A 17,545-nucleotide genomic window follows, 5' to 3' on the forward strand; every position below is an offset into this window, starting at 1 on the left:
CAACTTGATCACCTTGTATCCCTCCCCAGCACTTAGAACAGCGCTTTGCACATAGTAAGAGCTTAATAAATACTATTTTATTATTATTATTAATTGATGTGGATCTGGCTAGACCCGGGAGGCTGGTGGTTACATGGTCTCATTCATTCACTCATTCAGTCAGTCAGTCAGTCGTATTTATTGAGCGCTTTCTGTGTGCAGAGCACTGTGTTAAGCACTTGGGAAAGTACAACAATAAACAGTGACATTCCCTGCCTATAACAAGCTTAGAGTCTAGAGGGGGAAGACAGACATCAATACGAATAACTAAAATGAGAGATATCACGTCAGGTCCAGGCATGGGCCAGTAAGGTCCCTCTGGAAGTCGGAGGCCGTGGGAAGGGTGGGAAAGTCCGTCGGTCCACCGGGCCGAGCGCAGGGGAGGCGTCCGCCCTCACCTTTGTTGTTGCATGCGATCCACTTCACGTTGGCCGCGAAGCTGACCTCCCTCCCGATGAGATAAGTGAACACCCGGACCTGGTAGGAGAAGACACCGGGGCCGAGCCCCCGGGGGCCCATCAGGAGACCCCTGCTCCTCTCCCCGCACCCTGAGGACCCCCGAAGGGCAGGGACAGGTGAGCTTGAGGGGGGAGGTCCAGTCCCCAGGGCTGTAATCAGCTCCTCCGCAAAGAGACTCAGGTTGAGGCTCCTCCTCATCCTTGGCAATGAGAACTTAAAAAGAGCACTGATCTGCCACAGAGACAGCACTTCGGCCTGTGCCCAAGACAGTCCTCTCCCTGTTTCTCCTCAGGCAAATTCTTCCCCCACAACTGACGAAGCAGCGTGGCTTAGTGGAAAGAGAGAAATCATGGGTTCAAATCCCTCCTCTGCCACTTGTCAGCTGTGTGACTTTGGGCAAGTCACTTAACTTCTCTGTGCCTCAGTTCCCTCATCTGTAAAATGGGGATTCAGACTGTGAGCCCCACGTGGGACAACCTGATCACCTTGTATCCCCCCAGCGCTTAGAACAGTGCTTTGCACATAGTAAGCGCTTAACAAATACCATTATTGTTATTATTATTAATCCCAGCTCTGCCACTTGTCAGCTGTGTGACTTTGGGCAAGTCACTGCACTTCTCTGTGCCTCAGTTACCTCGTCTGTAAAATGGGGATTAGGACTGAGAGCCCCACCTGGGACAACCTGATTGCCTTGTATCTCCCCTAGCACTTGAAACAATGCTTGGCACATAGAAAGCGCTTAACAAATACCATCATCATTATTATTACTAAACGGGGTCCAGAGACGCTAACTGGTGTGCCCAAAGTCACACAACAACAACAATAATAATAATAATAATTGTGATTTTGTTAAGTGCTTACCACATGCCAGGCATTAAACTAAGCACTGCGGTGGACCCAGACAAATAATAATAATAATAATTGTGATTTTGTTAAGTGTTTACCACATGCCAGGCATTAAACTAAGCACTGCGGTGGACCCAGGAAAATAATAATGATAATAATTGTGATTTTGTTAAGTGCTTACCACATGCCAGGCATTAAACTAAGCACTGTGGTGGACCCAGGCAAACAATAATAATAATAATAATAATGGCATTTGTTAAGCGCTTACTATGTGCAAAGCACTGCTCTAAGCGCTGGGGAGGGGAAACAAGGTAATGAGGTTGTCCCACGTGGGGCTCACAGTCTTAATCCCCATTTTACAGATGAGGTAACTGAGGCCCAGAGAAGTGAAGTCACATGCCCACGGTTACACAGCAGACAAGTGGGGAAACCCGGATTAGAACTCAGATCCTTCTAACCGCCAGGCCTGTGCTCAATCCACTAGGCCCCGCTGCTGCTCTTAGAAGCTGAGGGAAGATTGGAACCCAGGTCCCCTCTGAGCCGGTTGGCCATTGAACCCAGAAGCAAGTTGCCGGTGACTGACTTTGCGTCCCGGCCAGTTGTATTTCTCGAAGACGGATTCGTAGCCGTCCACTGCCCCGTCCGTGATGAGCATGATGGCTTGATTGCAAAGGGCCCCCCGGCCCGCGTCCCGGACCTGCGTGGGGGAGGAACAGGGGAGGGGGTCTCAGACCCAGGGCCCCCACCACGTCCTACCAGACAGGTGAGCGGGTGGTGGTGATGGCCCTACTGAGAGCTCACCTCCTCCAGGAGGCCTTCCCAGACTGAGCCCCTTCCTTCCTCTCCCCCTCGTCTCCCTCTCCATCCCCCCCATCTTACCTCCTTCCCTTCCCCACAGCCCCTGTATATATGGATATATGTTTGTACATATTTATTACTCTATTTATTTATTTTACTTGTACATATCTATTCTATTTACTTTATTTTGTTAGTATGTTTGGTTTTGTTCTCTGTCTCCCCCTTTCAGAATGTGAGCCCACTGCTGGGTAGGGACTGTCTCTAGATGTTGCCAATTTGTACTTCCCAAGCGCTTAGTACAGTGCTCTGCACACAGTAAGCGCTTAATAAATACGATTGATGATGATGATGATGATGATGGGCTGGGGGACGGTTGAATGCCCTGCCTCCTACGGGAGCTGGGAAAGTATTCAGAGGCTGGGCTTCCGGGGGCGTGACCCCCCAGGGGGCATGGATTCTGGAAGCAGGGATCCCCGGGATCCCCAGGGATCACCCGAGTTGGCCTTGAGGGGAGGGGGAGACTTCCAGTCAGTCAGTCAGGCAGTCAATCGTATTTCTTGAGCACTTACTGAGTGCAGAGCACTATACTAAGAGCTGGGGACAGTACAATCAAACAATATAACAGACACATTCCCTGCCCACAGCTAGCTTACAGTCTAGAGTGGGAGGCAGACATTAATAGAAAGAAATAAATTACAGGGGCTGGGAAGGGGGACAAATAAAAGGGGCATGGCTTCTGGAAGCAGGGATCCCCCCCGGGGCGGGATCACCCGAGTTGGCTTGGAGGGGAGGGGGAGACTTCCAGTCAGTCAGTCAGGCAGTCAATCGTATTTCTTGAGTGCTTACTGAGTGCAGAGCACTATACTAAGCACTGGGAGAGTACAATCCAACAATGTAACAGATGCATTCCCTGCCCACAACGAGCTTACGGTCTAGAGTGGGAGGCAGACATTAATAGAAAGAAATAAATTACAGGGGCTGGGAAGGGGGGCAAATAAAAGGGGCATGACCCCCCAGGGGGCATGGCTTCTGGAAGCAGGGATCCCCCCCGGGGCGGGATCACCCGAGTTGGCTTGGAGGGGAGGGGGAGACTTCCAGTCGGGCAGTCAGTCAGTCAGGCAATCACATTTCTTGAGTGCTTATTGAGTGCAGAGCACTATACTAAGCACTGGGAGAGTACAATCCAACAATGTAACAGACGCATTCCCTGCCCACAACGAGCTTACGGTCTAGAGTGGGAGGCAGACATTAATAGAAAGAAATAAATTACAGGGGCTGGGAAGGGGGGCAAATAAAAGGGGCGTGACCCCCCCAGGGGGCATGGCTTCTGGAAGCAGGGATCCCCCCCGGGGCGGGATCACCCGAGTTGGCTTGGAGGGGAGGGGGAGACTTCCAGTCAGTCAGTCAGGCAGTCAATCGTATTTCTTGAGAGCTTGCTGAGTGCAGAGCACTATACTAAGCGCTGGGAAGAGTACAATCCAACATATGACAGACGCATTCCCTGCCCACAACGAGCTTACAGTCTAGAGTGGGAGGCAGACATTAATAGAAAGAAATAAATTACAGGGGCTGGGAAGGGGGGCAAATAAAAGGGGCATGACCCCCCAGGGGGCATGGCTTCTGGAAGCAGGGATCCCCCCTGGGGCGGGATCACCTGAGTTGGCTTGGAGGGGAGGGGGAGACTTCCAGTCAGTCAGTCAGGCAGTCAATCGTATTTCTTGAGCGCTTACTGAGTGCAGAGCACTATACTAAGCGCTGGGGAGAGTACAATCCAACAATATAACAGACGCATTCCCTGCCCACAACGAGCTTACAGTCTAGAGTGGGAGGCAGACATTAATAGAAAGAAAGAAATTACAGGGGCTGGGAAGGGGGACAAATGAAAGGAGCAATTCCAGTGGACTCTAGTGATATCAAACCCCTCCTAAAGAAGGAGCTGCCAGTATAGTCCCCTGCACGTAATAATAATATAACAATGATGGCATTTATTAAGTGCTTACTATGTGCAAAGCACTGTTCTAAGCGCTGGGGAGGTTACAAGGTGATCAGGTTGTCCCACGTGAGGCTCACAGTCTTCATCCCCATTTTACAGATGAAGTAACTGAGGCCCAGAGAAGTGAAGTGACTTGCCCAAAGCCACACAGCACTTCATATATGGTAGGCCCTCAGCACAGTAGGTGTCCAGCACACGGCGGACACCCAGCAAAGGGCTTTGCGCAGAGTCGGCACTCAGCACAGCACTGAGCCCAAGGCAGGGGCAGTCAGTCGTCAACTCTGGAAGGTCGGTGCGACAGAGGTCCCCGTCCCACGTGGGGCTCGCCGTCTCAATCCCCATTTTCCAGATGGGGGAACTGAGGCCCAGAGAAGTGGAGTCTCAGTCTCAATCCCCATTTTACAGATGAGGGAACTGAAGCACAGAGGAGTGACGTGGCTTGCCCAAGGTCACACAGCAGACAAGTGGGATTAGAACGCATGACCCTCGGACTCCTGGGCCCGTATGCTCTCACCACTATGGCGTGCTGCAGTGAGCTCACCCCAAATCCTGCTTTCCTGGTGCCCTCCCACCCCTGGGCCCCCGACCCACCTGCTGTAGGACTTTGAAGGCCTCCTGCAGGGCTTGGCTCACGGAGCCCACCCCCTTCGCCTGGAGCTCACCTACCAGCTGCTTGAAATGCTGGACATGGGGGAGCAGAGAGAGACCCCAGGTAGGTGAGATATTAACGATGGTATCCGTCAAGCGCTTACTACGTGCCGAGCACTGGACTGAGCACCGGGGTGGATACAAGCAAAGTGAGTCGGACACGGTCCCTGTCCCACGTGGGGCTCAGTCTCAATCCCCATTTTACAGATGAGGGAACTGAAGCACAGAGGAGTGAAGTGACTTGCCCAAGGTCACACAGCAGACAAGTGGCGGAGGCAGGATTAGAACCCAGGACCTTCCGACTCCCAGGCCCGTGAGATGGGGAGAGGGGCCACAGCGGCTCTGATCCAGCCGGCGGCTAGCCCGTGCCCAGATGGCTGCCCCCAACTGCCCCCCTGGTGACCCAACTATGTTGCCAACTTGTACTTCCCAAGCGCTAGTACAGTGCTCTGCCCACAGTAAGCGCTCAATAAATATGATGGAATGAATGAATGAATGACCCCGCAGCAGCTGGGACGATGGGCGGTCAGTCAGAGAAGGCTTCCCGGAGGAAGATTACCTCTCGGTTGTCTCGATCGGCCTGGACCAGGATCCCCCGAAAGCAGGGCTCGATGTAGTGGACGTAGTCATTGTACTGTAGTGAGGGGGAAGGACTCGGGGTCAAGGGGTTCCACCCTCCTCCCTGCCTGTGTAGCGACCCTGGGATCTCAAAGTACCCTCTGCCTGCCCCATTTCCCCAGCTTGTCCTCGGGACGGGGCTGCCCAGCCAAAGGGGGTCCAGGACTCACCCCCCTCTCGCAGCCTGCAGGAGCAGGGTCAGCTCAGGCATGGGAGGGGGCAGAGGTCAAAGGGCAAAGGAGAAAGGAGGGGAAGAGGGAGGGGAGAGCAGGAAGAGGCCGGGCCGGGAGTGTCAGCCAACGCTACTGTACTGGACTCTTCCAGGAGAAGAGCAAAAGAAGGAAGTGGAGAAGGAGAGGGAGAAAGAAGGGGATGAGAAAAAGGACAGACTGCTCTGGTTTCCTCCTCCTCTCTCTCTCCTGCCTCAGTGACTCCCAGCGGGAAGTCGCTCCCAGCCAAGGCCGTTGTGGAAGCCCGGACTAGGCCCATCAGTGGTGACGTTCCTGGCTGGAGTGGGCGCCTGGTCAGGGCCTATCTGGGCCCGTGGGAACGAGGGAGAGAGGGAGAGCAAGGCTCTCACCGCGATGATATTGACAAAGTCGTTCTCCCCGAGCGTGTCCAAGATAGTGGCGATGGTGTGCTTGGCGATGGTCATCTGTAGCCCTTTCATGCTCCCGCTGATGTCCACCACGATCACGATGTCCTTGGGAGAGGTGGCGGCCTGGATGTACCTGCAGTGGGTGGCGGGGGCCGAGAGACCCGGCCCCCAGAGGCTACCCAGGTGGCTCCCCTCCCCTTCCCCAGTGGACTGCCCACCTGGGCCTGGTTTGAGGGCTGCTCAGAGCTGGATGGGGCAGCGGCCAAAGGCCGGACGGGTTCTAGACTCTGGGTCTGGAACCAAGATGGGTCCCGGCTTGGGGAGATGGGAGCAGGGAGGACCAGTGGCGCTGGGGAACAGGGGCACGATAGGAGGCCTTGAGGTCCGGCCCGCCCTCACTCCTGAGATTTCTGCCACCCTCGGACACGGGCTCCATGCTGTTTCACGTGCTGAGTGGGGCTAGGTTGCTACCTCAGCGCTTAGCACAGTGCCTGGCATGTGGTTGGCAAGCACTGGCAAAATTCCAGATTTATTTACTCAGAAACCCTCTCCCCAGGACCTTCTCACCATCCGCGGTTCCGGCAGTCGAAGGAGATGACTCCCCGTTCGTCCGGCATCCACTTTATCCCTGGAGGGGACACAGCCGGGGACAGGGGAGTCCCGGGCACCAAGCCGGGGACTGCCCACCCACGGGTACTTCGGAAAGCGGCGCTCTGTGACGGGGCGCAACTTGGATCTTGCCCACTCTGCTCGACCTGGGACCTGTGCCCGTGGGGTGGTGAAGGAGTAGAGGGGGAAGGCGGGCCTGAGGAGGGATGGGGCCCGTCTTTGGGGTAGGAGCCACCCTCCACCCCGAAGGTCGCTTACCTGGATAAAGCCTGAAAAAGCCAGTGGAGCTGCCAAAGTACTGCCAGGTCAGCGTGGGGTCTCTCTGGAAGTTCTCCACAAAGACGGGGTTCAGGGCTTCGGACATGTAGACACCATTCAGGATGTTGGGGTCTGAGGAGAAGGCAGAGGGAGACGCAAGGCAGGTTTCAAATGGTAGGTGAGGAAAACCGTTGCCTCAGGGATAATCCAAGGACGGCCGCCACATAGTTGCTCTCGAAGCAACGATGAGAAGCAGCGTGGCTCAGTGAAAAAAGCACGGGCTTTGGAGTCAGAGGTCATGGGTTCAAAACCCGGCTTCGCCACTTGTCAGCTGTGTGACTTTGGGCAAGTCACTCAACTTCTCTGTGCCTCAGTTGCCTCATCTGTAAAATGGGGATTAAGACTGTGAGCCCCCCCGGGATAACCTAATCACCTTGTAACCTCCCCAGAGCTTAGAACGGTGCTTTGCGCATAGTAAGTCCTTAATAGATGTCATTATTATTATTAAAGATGGGCGCTTTGTGGTGCCTCTCATTGATGGCCATGACACGCTTTCTCTCAAAGATGGTTGTCGTCCAGCTGCTCTCAAAGAGGGTGTCCATGTGGTCTCTCTCAAAGAGGGCCACCCCGAGGTGTCTCTCAGAGAGAGTGTACACACCGGGAAATGAGAGGAGGCCTCGACCCTGGTAAACTCGGCCTCCCCGGAGCCCCTCTGCCCCGTTTCCCTGGGGACTTGGCCACCCCCAGACCCCTGCTCCCACTTCCAGCCAGTGGGCAGGGAGGACCCTCGGCCAGGCCAATCTCCAGAGGTGGGGCAGGGCCGGCCGTTCTCGTCCACCTTTGTTGTAGACATTGGTGGGCAGCTGCACGTTGCTGATGGACGTGTTGACCCAAAGGTCGCTGAAGTGCTCGTTGGCCTCCAGCACGAACTCGGCTCCGAGCTCCACGAACTCGTCCTTCTCGTCCTTCTCGTTGACGAGCACCGCGTTGTAGTAGTCGAACTGCGGAGGGCCAGGGAGAGGGGAGCCGAGCGGGGAGAGGGAGAAGCCAGCCGGGAAGAGAGGAGCGGTCCAGGGAGAGACTGGAGGCGGAGGGAAGCAAGGAGAGCCGCCCAGTCTCCCTCAGGGATGGACTCGGGGCGAGTCGGGGGCAGACGGGCCCTGGGGAACAGGGAGCCCTTGGGGTCTGGCCTGCCCTCACCCCTGAGATTCCTGGCACCCTCGGACACGGGCTCCGTGCTGTTTCAAGTGCTGGGAAGGGGCTTGGGAATTTGAGCCGGATGACCACCGCCCGGGCAGGACAGGATTCGGATGGGCAGGTGCCCGGCCGATGCGGGGGACTGGGGGAAGTCTAGCACTCACCACCAGGGAAGCGTTGAATTTGTGATTCAGATCAGCCTCCTCTGCAGCCTCCACCAGCCGCTGACAGACACACACCGGTGAGGGGGAGGGCGGGGAGAGAGATCTGGGAAGCTGGCCAGATCACCATTGGGGATCCCTCCTTCAGGGAGCCTTCCCTGATTCTCTGCCTCCCATTTTCCCTCTTCCACCAACCACCTCAGCACCTCCTACGAACTTCACGTCCATCAGTGACACTTCCGGACACATCATTACTTTTAGACTGTGAGCCCACTGTTGGGTAGGGACTGTCTCTATATGTTGCCAATTTGTACTTCCCAAGCGCTTAGTACAGTGCTCTGCACATAGTAAGCGCTCAATAAATACGATTGATGATGATCATTACACACGCCCTGTTGGGCCAGACTCATCAACACATACCATTTCCTTTCTTCCTCCTATCAGGAATGATTTTGGCATTCATTCATTTCATTCATTCATTCAGTCGTATTGATTGAGCGCTTACTGCGTGCAGAGCACTGTACTAAGCGCTTGGGAAGTACAAGTTGACAGTCCCTACCTGACAGCGGGCTCACAGTCTAGAAGGGGGAGACAGACAACAAAACAAAACATATCAACAAAATAAAATAAATGGAATAGTAAATATATGCTAACCCTATTGTCCTCTCCCAAGCGCTTAGTACAGTGCTCTGCACACAGTAAGCGCTCAATAAATACGATTGAATGAATGAATGAATGATCAAATGCATAGCTCTATTGGACCCTCCCAAGAGCTCAGTCCAGTGCCCTGCACTGAGCGGACTATAAACTCCTTGAAGGCAGGGAGGCACCTTAACGGCTTCAACCTTCCGCCCCAACGTCAATCAATCAATCGTATTGATTGAGCGCTTACTGTGTGCAGAGCACTGTACTAAGCGCTTGGGAAGTACAAGTTGACGGTCCCTACCCAACAGCGGGCTCACAGTCTAGAAGGGGGAAGACAGTCAACAACACAAAACATATTAACAAAAAATAAATGGAATAGTAAATATGTGCTAACCCTATCGTCCTCTCCCAAGCACTTAGTACAGTGCTCTGCACACAGTAAGCGCTCAATAAATACGACTGAATGAATGAATGAATGAATGATCAAATGAATAGCTCTATTGGACTCTCCCAAGAGCTCAGTCCAGTGCCCTGCACTGAGCAGACTATAAACTCCTTGAAGGCAGGGAGGCACCTTAACGGCTTCAACCTTCCACCCCAACATCAATCAATCAATCAATCGTATTGATTGAGCGCTTACTGTGTGCAGAGCGCTGGACTAAGCGCTTGGGAAGTACAAGTTGACGGTCCCTACCCAACAGCGGGCTCACAGTCTAGAAGGGGGAAGACAGTCAACAAGACAAAACATAACAAAATAAAATAAATGGAATAGTAAATATGTGCTAACCCTATCGTCCTCTCCCAATGCTTAGTACAGTGCTCTGCACACAGTAAGCGCTCAATAAATACGATCAAATGAATAGCTCTATTGGATTCTCCCAAGAGCTCAGTCCAGTGTCCTGCACTGAGTGGACTACAAGCTCCTTGAAGGCAGGGAGGCACCTTAACGGCTTCAACCTTCCGCCCCAACGTCAATCAATCAATCAATCAGTCGTATTGATTGAGCGCTTACTGTGTGCAGAGCACTGGACTAAGCGCTTGGGAAGTACACATTGACAGTCCCTACCCAACAGCAGGCTCACAGTCTAGAAGGGGGAGACAGACGACAAAAAAAAATGTATTAACAAAATAAAATAAATGGAATAGTAAATATGTGCTAACCCTATCGTCCTCTCCCAAGCGCTTAGTCCAGTGCTCTGCACACAGTAAGCGCTCAATAAATACGATCAAATGAATAGCTCTATTGGATTCTCCCAAGAGCTCAATCCAGTGTCCTGCACTGAGCGGACTACAAGCTCCTTGAAGGCAGGGAGGCACCTTAACGGCTTCGACCTTCCGCCCCAACATGCTCTCCATGTCCTCGGAGAACTGCCTGACCAGCTCCCGGCCGTCCACCTCCTTGATCTTCAGGGATGATTCCACGTCTCTGTACTTCTGCAGGAGGAAGCGGGCAGAGGCTCAGGCAGCCCGGCCTCCCCCTCCGACCTCCACGAGACCCCCTCGGTCCGGCCTGACGGTGAGCCTCCCCACCCAAGGGCGAAGGTCCAGCCGGGGAGCAGGCTCGGCTTCCGACGTCCGATCGCTTTTTCTGTAGGGGGACGCCTGGACACATACGTTGCCAATTGTATATGCTGCCAATTTGTACTTCCCAAGCGCTTAGTCCAGTGCTCTGCACATAGTAAGCGCTCAATAAATACGACTGATGATGATGATGATGACACGAGTGACCCTGTGGGCCCCATTTCAGACACGCAGGCCAGCGCGGTGACGTCAGACAGGACGTATAGCAGAAGCCTGCTCAAGTCCACCCACGCCGACGTTGAGAGTGGTATAATCAATCAATCAATCAATCAATCGTATTTATTGAGCGCTTACTATGTGCAGAGCACTGGACTAAGCGCTTGGGAAGTACAAATTGGCATCACATAGAGACAGTCCCTACCCAACAGTGGGCTCACAGTCTAAAAGGGGGAGACAGAGAACAGAACCAAACATACCAACAAAATAAAATAAGTAGGATAGAAATGTACAAGTAAAATAAATAAATAAATAGAGTAATAAATATGTACAAACATATATCCATATATACAGGTGCTGTGGGGAAGGGAAGGAGGTAAGACGGGGGGATGGAGAGGGGGACGAGGGGGAGAGGAAAGAAGGGGCTCAGTCTGGGAAGGCCTCCTGGAGGAGGTGAGCTCTCAGCAGGGCCTTGGAGGTATAAACCCAAGGGATATGGAAGGGAGGTGCCCGTCTCTATACGTTGCCAACTTGTACTTCCCAAGCGCTTAGTACAGTGCTCTGCACCCAGTAAGCGCTCAATAAATACGATTGAATGAATGAATGAGTGAATGAAGCAGAAGCATCATGGTTTAGGGGATAAAGCACAGGCCCAGACGGTCGTGGGTTTTAATCCCGGCTCCGCCACTTGCCTCCTGTGTGCCCTTGGGCAAGTCACTTAACTACTCTGGGCTTCAGTCACCTCATCTGTAAAATGGAGATTAAGACTGTGGGCCCCACGAGAAGCAGCGTGGCTCAGTGGGAAAAGCACGGGCTTGGGAGTCAGAGGTCGTGGGTTCAAATCCCGGCTCCGCCACGTGTCTGCTGTGTGACCTTGGGCAAGCCACTTAACTTCTCTGTGCCTCAGTTACCTCATCTGTAAAATGGGGATTACTACTGCGAGCCCCACGTGGGACAACCTGATTACCGTGTATCCTCCCCAGCGCTTAGAACAGTGCTTTGCACATAGTAAGCGCTTAACTAATGCCAATATTATTTATTTATGTGGGACAGGGACTGCGTCCAACTGATTTGCTTGCATCTACCCTACTGCTTAGTATGGTAAATGCTTAATAAATGCCACAATTAATATTTTTATTGGGTGCAGTGGGTGGGAGGGGAGCATGTCCGGGGGGAAGGTGGGGAGCCCGGGGGGCTGAAGCATCATGGAGTCACTGGAGGAGATTAGGGGGCCTGGAGAGGAAGGCTCCAGAGCAGGACCCAAGGGGTGAGGAGACAGAATGGCCATTCTGAAGGACCTGTGGCAGGGAATCAATCAATCAATCAATCGTATTTATTGAGCGCTTACTATGTGCAGAGCACTGTACTAAGCGCTTGGGAAGTACAAATTGGCATCACATAGAGACAGTCCCTACCCAACAGTGGGCTCACAGTCTAAAAGGGGGAGACAGAGAACAGAACCAAACATACCAACAAAATAAAATAAATAGGATAGAAATGTACAAGTAAAATAAATAAATAAATAAATAAATAGAGTAATAAATATGTACAACCATATATACATATATACAGGGAAGGAGAGGAGGGGTCCGGCAGACTCCCAGGGGCACCCCTCAGAGATTCCCAGCCCTGGGCAGGGTGGGGCAGGGGTGGGGGGTTCACATCAACCTGGAGGAAAGGAAGCTCTGGGGGAAACCGTATCCAGGAGCCCCCCATCCCTACGCCCCTGCAGAGGGGGTTCCGGGGCTACCCAGACAGCGAGCCCCACGGGAAGGCACACTTGCCCACCCAGCCAGCCTGCCCTTTTGGGGGAGGGAGGGGCAGGGGTAGTGGCGGGTGGCGGGGGGGACTCACTTTCAGCAGCAGAAGGGATCCAGAGTACTTGGTGAGCAGGGCCTGCAGCTCCCCACCAAAAGAGTCGGCCCACAGCTTCACCCTGGGTGACGACAGACCCCAGACCCTGAGAGCCCTGGGCGGGTGTTCTCCCGCCCTGGATTGTCGTGCCACCAGGCGAGAGGATCATTTTGGCCTGCTCCTGCCCCGGAATGGTCACCTAGCCTGGGACTGGCCTCCTAAGGAGAGCCAGTGGGGCCGGAGCCAGTGGCTGGCAGTGGGGCAGTCCACTCCTAGCTGGCTCCTGAACCCATCTTGAGAATGCTGAAGGCCTAGCTCCGGGGTAGGTGTGGGACAGGGAGGGGACGGAGCAGTGAAGGGGCCCGGGGCTTCGGGGATGAGGCCGGGACTCTGGAGGTCATCTCATCCCTCCCCCTGCCAATGGGAACCGCCTCTATCTCCAGCCCACTGAGAATTATGTTACCAGAGCAGCATTCGGGGAGCGAAGCTGGGCCCGGGGATTGGGGAAGGGGGCTGGGATAAGGTCGAGGGTCCAGGGAGCCATGCTCACGTGTCCAGGGGGATTCTGGGCTGGGCCTGGGCAGGCCGTGAGGAGGTGAGGAGCAGCAGTGGCAGCAGCAATGCCTCCGCCCGGGGCATGGTGCCCGGAGCCCGAAGGGGCACCCCCCTCCGCTCCCCGCTGCCACCCCGGGACCCTTCCCCGCAGCCTGCAGACCCTGGCATGGTCATCAGCTCCGCTCCTCCAGGAGTCCCCTGGGAAATGGCGGATGCAAGGGTGAGGTGACCCCCTAATCTCTCCCAACCCTGACAAATCCAGCCCCTTAATCCCCTGCCTGGCAGCTGGCGGGGAGGGATGACTGACTGACTGACTGAATGACTGACTGACTGAATGAATGAATGAATGAAGCAGAAGCATCATGCAACCTTTGGCCCAGAGCTGGCAGGAGGGGGAAGGTCCAACCCTGCGGGAGGACCCTCCCACCGAAACCCCGATCCCGGATTCCCCTGGGGTCCACCACATCCCGCGATTCCTATTTTTCAATCTCCTCGGCCATCAGTCCTCAAATGGACAAATTGAGAAGCAGCATGGCATAGTGGGAGTCAGGCGGTCATGGGCTCTAATCCTGGCTCTGCCACAGGCCTGCTGTGTGACCTTAGGCAAACACTTCCCTTCTCTGTGCCTCAGTTACCTCATCTGTAAAAGGGGGATTGAGACTGTGAGCCCCAAGTGGGGCAGGGACTGCGTGGAGCCTAATTGGCTTGTATCCACCCCAGTGCTTAGTACAATGCCTGCTAGTAAGTGCTTAACAAATATTATTATTATTATTATTATTAAATTCTGGCCTTCTGGGTCGCCTGCCCTCTCTGGGCTTGGCCTTTGTGGAGCGATGTGGTGAGGGGAAGACAGGTCAAAGCTACAGTTCAAATCCCGGCTCCGCCAATTGTCAGCTGTGTGATCTTGGGCAAGTCACTTCACTTCTCTGGGCCTCAGTTCCCTCATCTGGAAAATGGGGATTAAGACTGTGAGCCCCACGTGGGACAACCTGATCACCTTGTATCCCCCCAGCACTTAGAACAGTGCTTTGCACACAGTAAGCGCTCAATAAATATGATTGATTGATTGATTGATTATTGTTATTATTATCCCATCTGGAGAGCTCGGCTTGTACTATTTTACCATTCCCTCTCCCCGCAGCCTGATTTCTGTTTTTTTTTTTTTTTTTTTTGCCCAGGAGCTCCAACCGGCAAGGTCAGGCTCAGGAGGCAGGGTGGACTTCCCCGAAGAAGCTCTGCTGTAGAGCCCCGGCTTATTGGAAGCGGGGCATTTATTCGTTTGTTCATTCAATTGCATTTACTGAGCACTTACTGTGCGCAGAGCACTGTACTAAGCGCTTGGGAGAGCACAGGATGACAATAAACAGACACAGTCACCGCCCACAATGAGCTTACAGTCTAGAGCGGAGGAGAAAGGCCTCCATGGAAATAAATAAATCACGGGTATGTACATAACCGCGGTGGGGCTGAACAAAGGGAGCAAGTCAGGGCGACGCAGAAGGGAGTGGGAGAGGAGGAAAGGGGGGAGTAGTTAGGGAAGCCCTCTTGGAGGAGGTGTGCCCTCGATAAGGCTTTGAACAGGAGGAGAGTAATCGTCAGTCGGAAAGAACAGTGCTCTGCACGTAGTAAGCGCTTAATAAATGCCATTATATATATATTTGAGGAGGGTGGCATTCCAGGCCAGGGGCAGGACGTGGGCGAGGGGTTGGCGGTGAGATAGACGAGATTGAGACGCAGTGAGAAGGTTGGCATTGGAACAAGTGGCACCATGAAGGGATTCCCCCCACCCCCCACCACTGTGTTGCTTCTGGAGGCAAAACTCGCCCCACAACCAACTCCTAGATGCCATCTTTTCTCCCAGGTGTTGCTAAGGGGGATGAGCAGGCACTGCCCCTTTACGGCCCCAGAGGCAGCTGGGTCTTTCTCTGCCCTATATAAGGCTCCTGAGACCTCCTCACTCCATTTGGCCCCCAGAGAGGAGACAGAGCATGGCCCGTTCAGGGCTCTGGTGAGTAGGGGGCTCTGGCTGCTTCGGCTACTTCCCCCTCTTTTTTAGGGTGGGTCTGGGGGCTGCCGTTGCCCATGGTGATGATGATGATGATGATGAGAGTGGTGGGGGTAATCCGGGTTGGACCAGAGCCGGGGAAGGGGTTGATTATGGTTGTACATATTTATTACCCTATTTATTTATTTATTTTACTTGTACATTTCTATCCTATTTATTTTATTTTGTTGGTACGTTTGGTTCTGTTCTCTGTCTCCCCCTTTTAGACTGTGAGCCCACTGTTGGGTAGGGACTGTCTCTATGTGTTGCCAATTTGTACTTCCCAAGCGCTTAGTACAGTGCTCTGCACATAGTAAGCGCTCAATAAATACGATTGATTGATTGATTGATTTCAGGGTTTGCAGAAATGATTTAGGTGTTGGGGTTGTTGAACTAGGGGTGGGGGGCAAGGGAGGGGTGTTTAATAAGGAGAGGTCAAGACGCTGATGAGTTTAGCACACAGCTGCGCTCAATAAATGCCCCTTGATGTGAAACTGGGTTCACTACATGGCATAGTGGGTAGAGAAGGGGCCTGTGGGCCAGAAGGTTGTGGGTTCTAATTTTGGCTCCGCCACCTGTCTGCTGTGTGACCTCGGGTAAATCACATTTCTTTATGCTTCTGTCCCCCATTTGTAAAAACGGGATTGAGACTGGGAGCCCCACATGGGACAGGGACTGCATCTCATCCGACTTGCTTGTATCCACCCCGGTGCTTAGTACGGGGCCTGGCACACAAAAAGTGCTTAGCAAATACCATTATTATTTTGATTGTGCTCTGCACAGTAAATAGACAGGCGGTCAGTCCACAGCTTTTGCTTAAGAGTTTGGTCCTGTGGCTAGCAGGGAGGCCTCCCGGGATTTTTGCACACAGTGACGGCCCCTAAGGGTGGGGCCACCAGCACCACGGACCTGGCCGACATGGTGAGCCCCCCGAGGGCAGGGCCTCTGGGACTGTTGGATGGTGTGAGCTCCCCTTCATCCACCGAGGGCAGGGTTGATGATGACGATGGCATTTATTAAGCGCTTACTATGTGCAAAGCACTGTTCTAAGCGCTGGGGAGGTTACAAGGTGATCAGGTTGTCCCATGGGAGGGTTGTCACAGCTGCCATGGGGTTGTCTGATGTTGAGGCCCTAGGGGCAGGGTCGCCATATCTGTGTGTCACGGACAAAACCATAAATAATTGTTTATTTATGACAGAGAATTGCTCTCCCCCATTTCAAAGCCTTATTGAAGGCCCATCTCCTCCAAGAAGCCTTCCCTGACTAAGCCCTCCTCTCCTCTTCCCCCACTCCTTCTGCGTTGTCCTGACTTGCTCCCTTTATCATTCATCCTCCCTCTCAGCCCCACAGCATTATGTCCATATCTGTAATTTATTTATTTATGTATATTCACGTCGGCCTTCCCCTCTAGACTGTGGGCAGGGAATGTGTCTGTTATGTTGTTAAGTGGTGCTCTGCACACAGTAAGTGCTCATTTAGGCTTGACTGACTGATTATAGATGTGCAGCCTGTCTCTAATAATAATAATAATGGCATTTATTAAGTGCTTACTAGGTGCAAAGCACTGTTCTAAACGCTGGGGATGTTACAAGGTGATCAGGTTGTCCCACTTGGGGCTCACAGTCTTAATCCCCATTTTACAGGTGAGGTAACTGAGGCCCAGAGAAGTGACTTGCCCAAAGTCACACAGCTGACAATTGGTGGAGCGGGGATTTGAACCCATGACCTCTGACTCCAAAGCCCATGCTCTTTCCACTGAGCCACGCTGAGTGGAATCAGAGGTCATGGGGTCAAATCCTGGCTCCGCCAATTGTCAGCTGTGTGACTTTGGGCAAGTCACTTCACTTCTCTGGGCCTCAGTTACCTCATCTGTAAAATGGGGATTAAGACTGTGAGCCCCCCATGGGACAACATGATCACCTTGTAACCTCCCCAGCGCTTAGAACAGTGCTTTGTTTCTAGACTGTGAGCCCGCTGTTGGGTAGGGACTGTCTCTATGTGTTGCCGACTTGTACTTCCCAAGCGCTTAGTACAGTGCTCTGCACACAGTAAGCGCTCAAGAAATACGATTGATTGAGGACAGGGGCTCACGGGTCTTTTTTTGTTGGATTAGCAGTGTGGCCTCATGATGGACCACAGGCCTGGGAGTCAAAAGGCACTCGGGTCTAATTGTGATTCCACGTGTCTGCTGTGCGACCTTGGCCGGGTCACTTCACTTCTCTGTGCCTCAGTTCCCTCCTCTGTAGAAGGGGGATGAAGATTTTGAGCCCCATGTGGGACAGGGACTCAGTCCAACCTGATTTGCTAGTATACACGCTAGTGCTTAGTGCAGGTGCCAGGCACATAGTAAGCACTTAAATACCATTATTATTATTATTAATAATAATAATTATTATTAATAATAATATTCCCCACCTCCCACCAAAGCATCAGGCCTGCATCACCCTCTGGTGGTTCAGTGTGGCATAGCATGTATCTGGGGGCT

The 17,545-nt window shown here is 53.2% G+C and overlaps 1 protein-coding gene across 1 annotated transcript in view; it reads right to left on the reverse strand.

Moving 5' to 3' along the window:
• Window positions 1-15,979, reverse strand: part of CACNA2D4 (calcium voltage-gated channel auxiliary subunit alpha2delta 4) — a 49,607-nt gene extending 33,628 nt beyond the window's left edge. The window contains exons 1-14 of the mRNA XM_038767737.1: window positions 15,969-15,979; window positions 15,519-15,591; window positions 13,011-13,084; window positions 12,461-12,542; window positions 10,187-10,303; window positions 8,228-8,287; window positions 7,705-7,867; window positions 6,867-6,998; window positions 6,567-6,627; window positions 5,982-6,132; window positions 5,343-5,417; window positions 4,727-4,816; window positions 1,928-2,041; window positions 438-516 (exon numbers count right to left, since the gene is read on the reverse strand). Coding sequence (XP_038623665.1) covers window positions 438-516; window positions 1,928-2,041; window positions 4,727-4,816; window positions 5,343-5,417; window positions 5,982-6,132; window positions 6,567-6,627; window positions 6,867-6,998; window positions 7,705-7,867; window positions 8,228-8,287; window positions 10,187-10,303; window positions 12,461-12,542; window positions 13,011-13,084; window positions 15,519-15,591; window positions 15,969-15,979 — 1,282 coding nt within the window. The remainder of the gene's footprint in view (window positions 1-437; window positions 517-1,927; window positions 2,042-4,726; window positions 4,817-5,342; window positions 5,418-5,981; window positions 6,133-6,566; window positions 6,628-6,866; window positions 6,999-7,704; window positions 7,868-8,227; window positions 8,288-10,186; window positions 10,304-12,460; window positions 12,543-13,010; window positions 13,085-15,518; window positions 15,592-15,968) is intronic.
• Window positions 15,980-17,545: the final 1,566 nt, after the last annotated feature.

The sequence above is a fragment of the Tachyglossus aculeatus genome, chromosome 27 (genome assembly GCF_015852505.1).
Source record: "Tachyglossus aculeatus isolate mTacAcu1 chromosome 27, mTacAcu1.pri, whole genome shotgun sequence".
Lineage (NCBI taxonomy): Eukaryota > Metazoa > Chordata > Mammalia > Monotremata > Tachyglossidae > Tachyglossus > Tachyglossus aculeatus.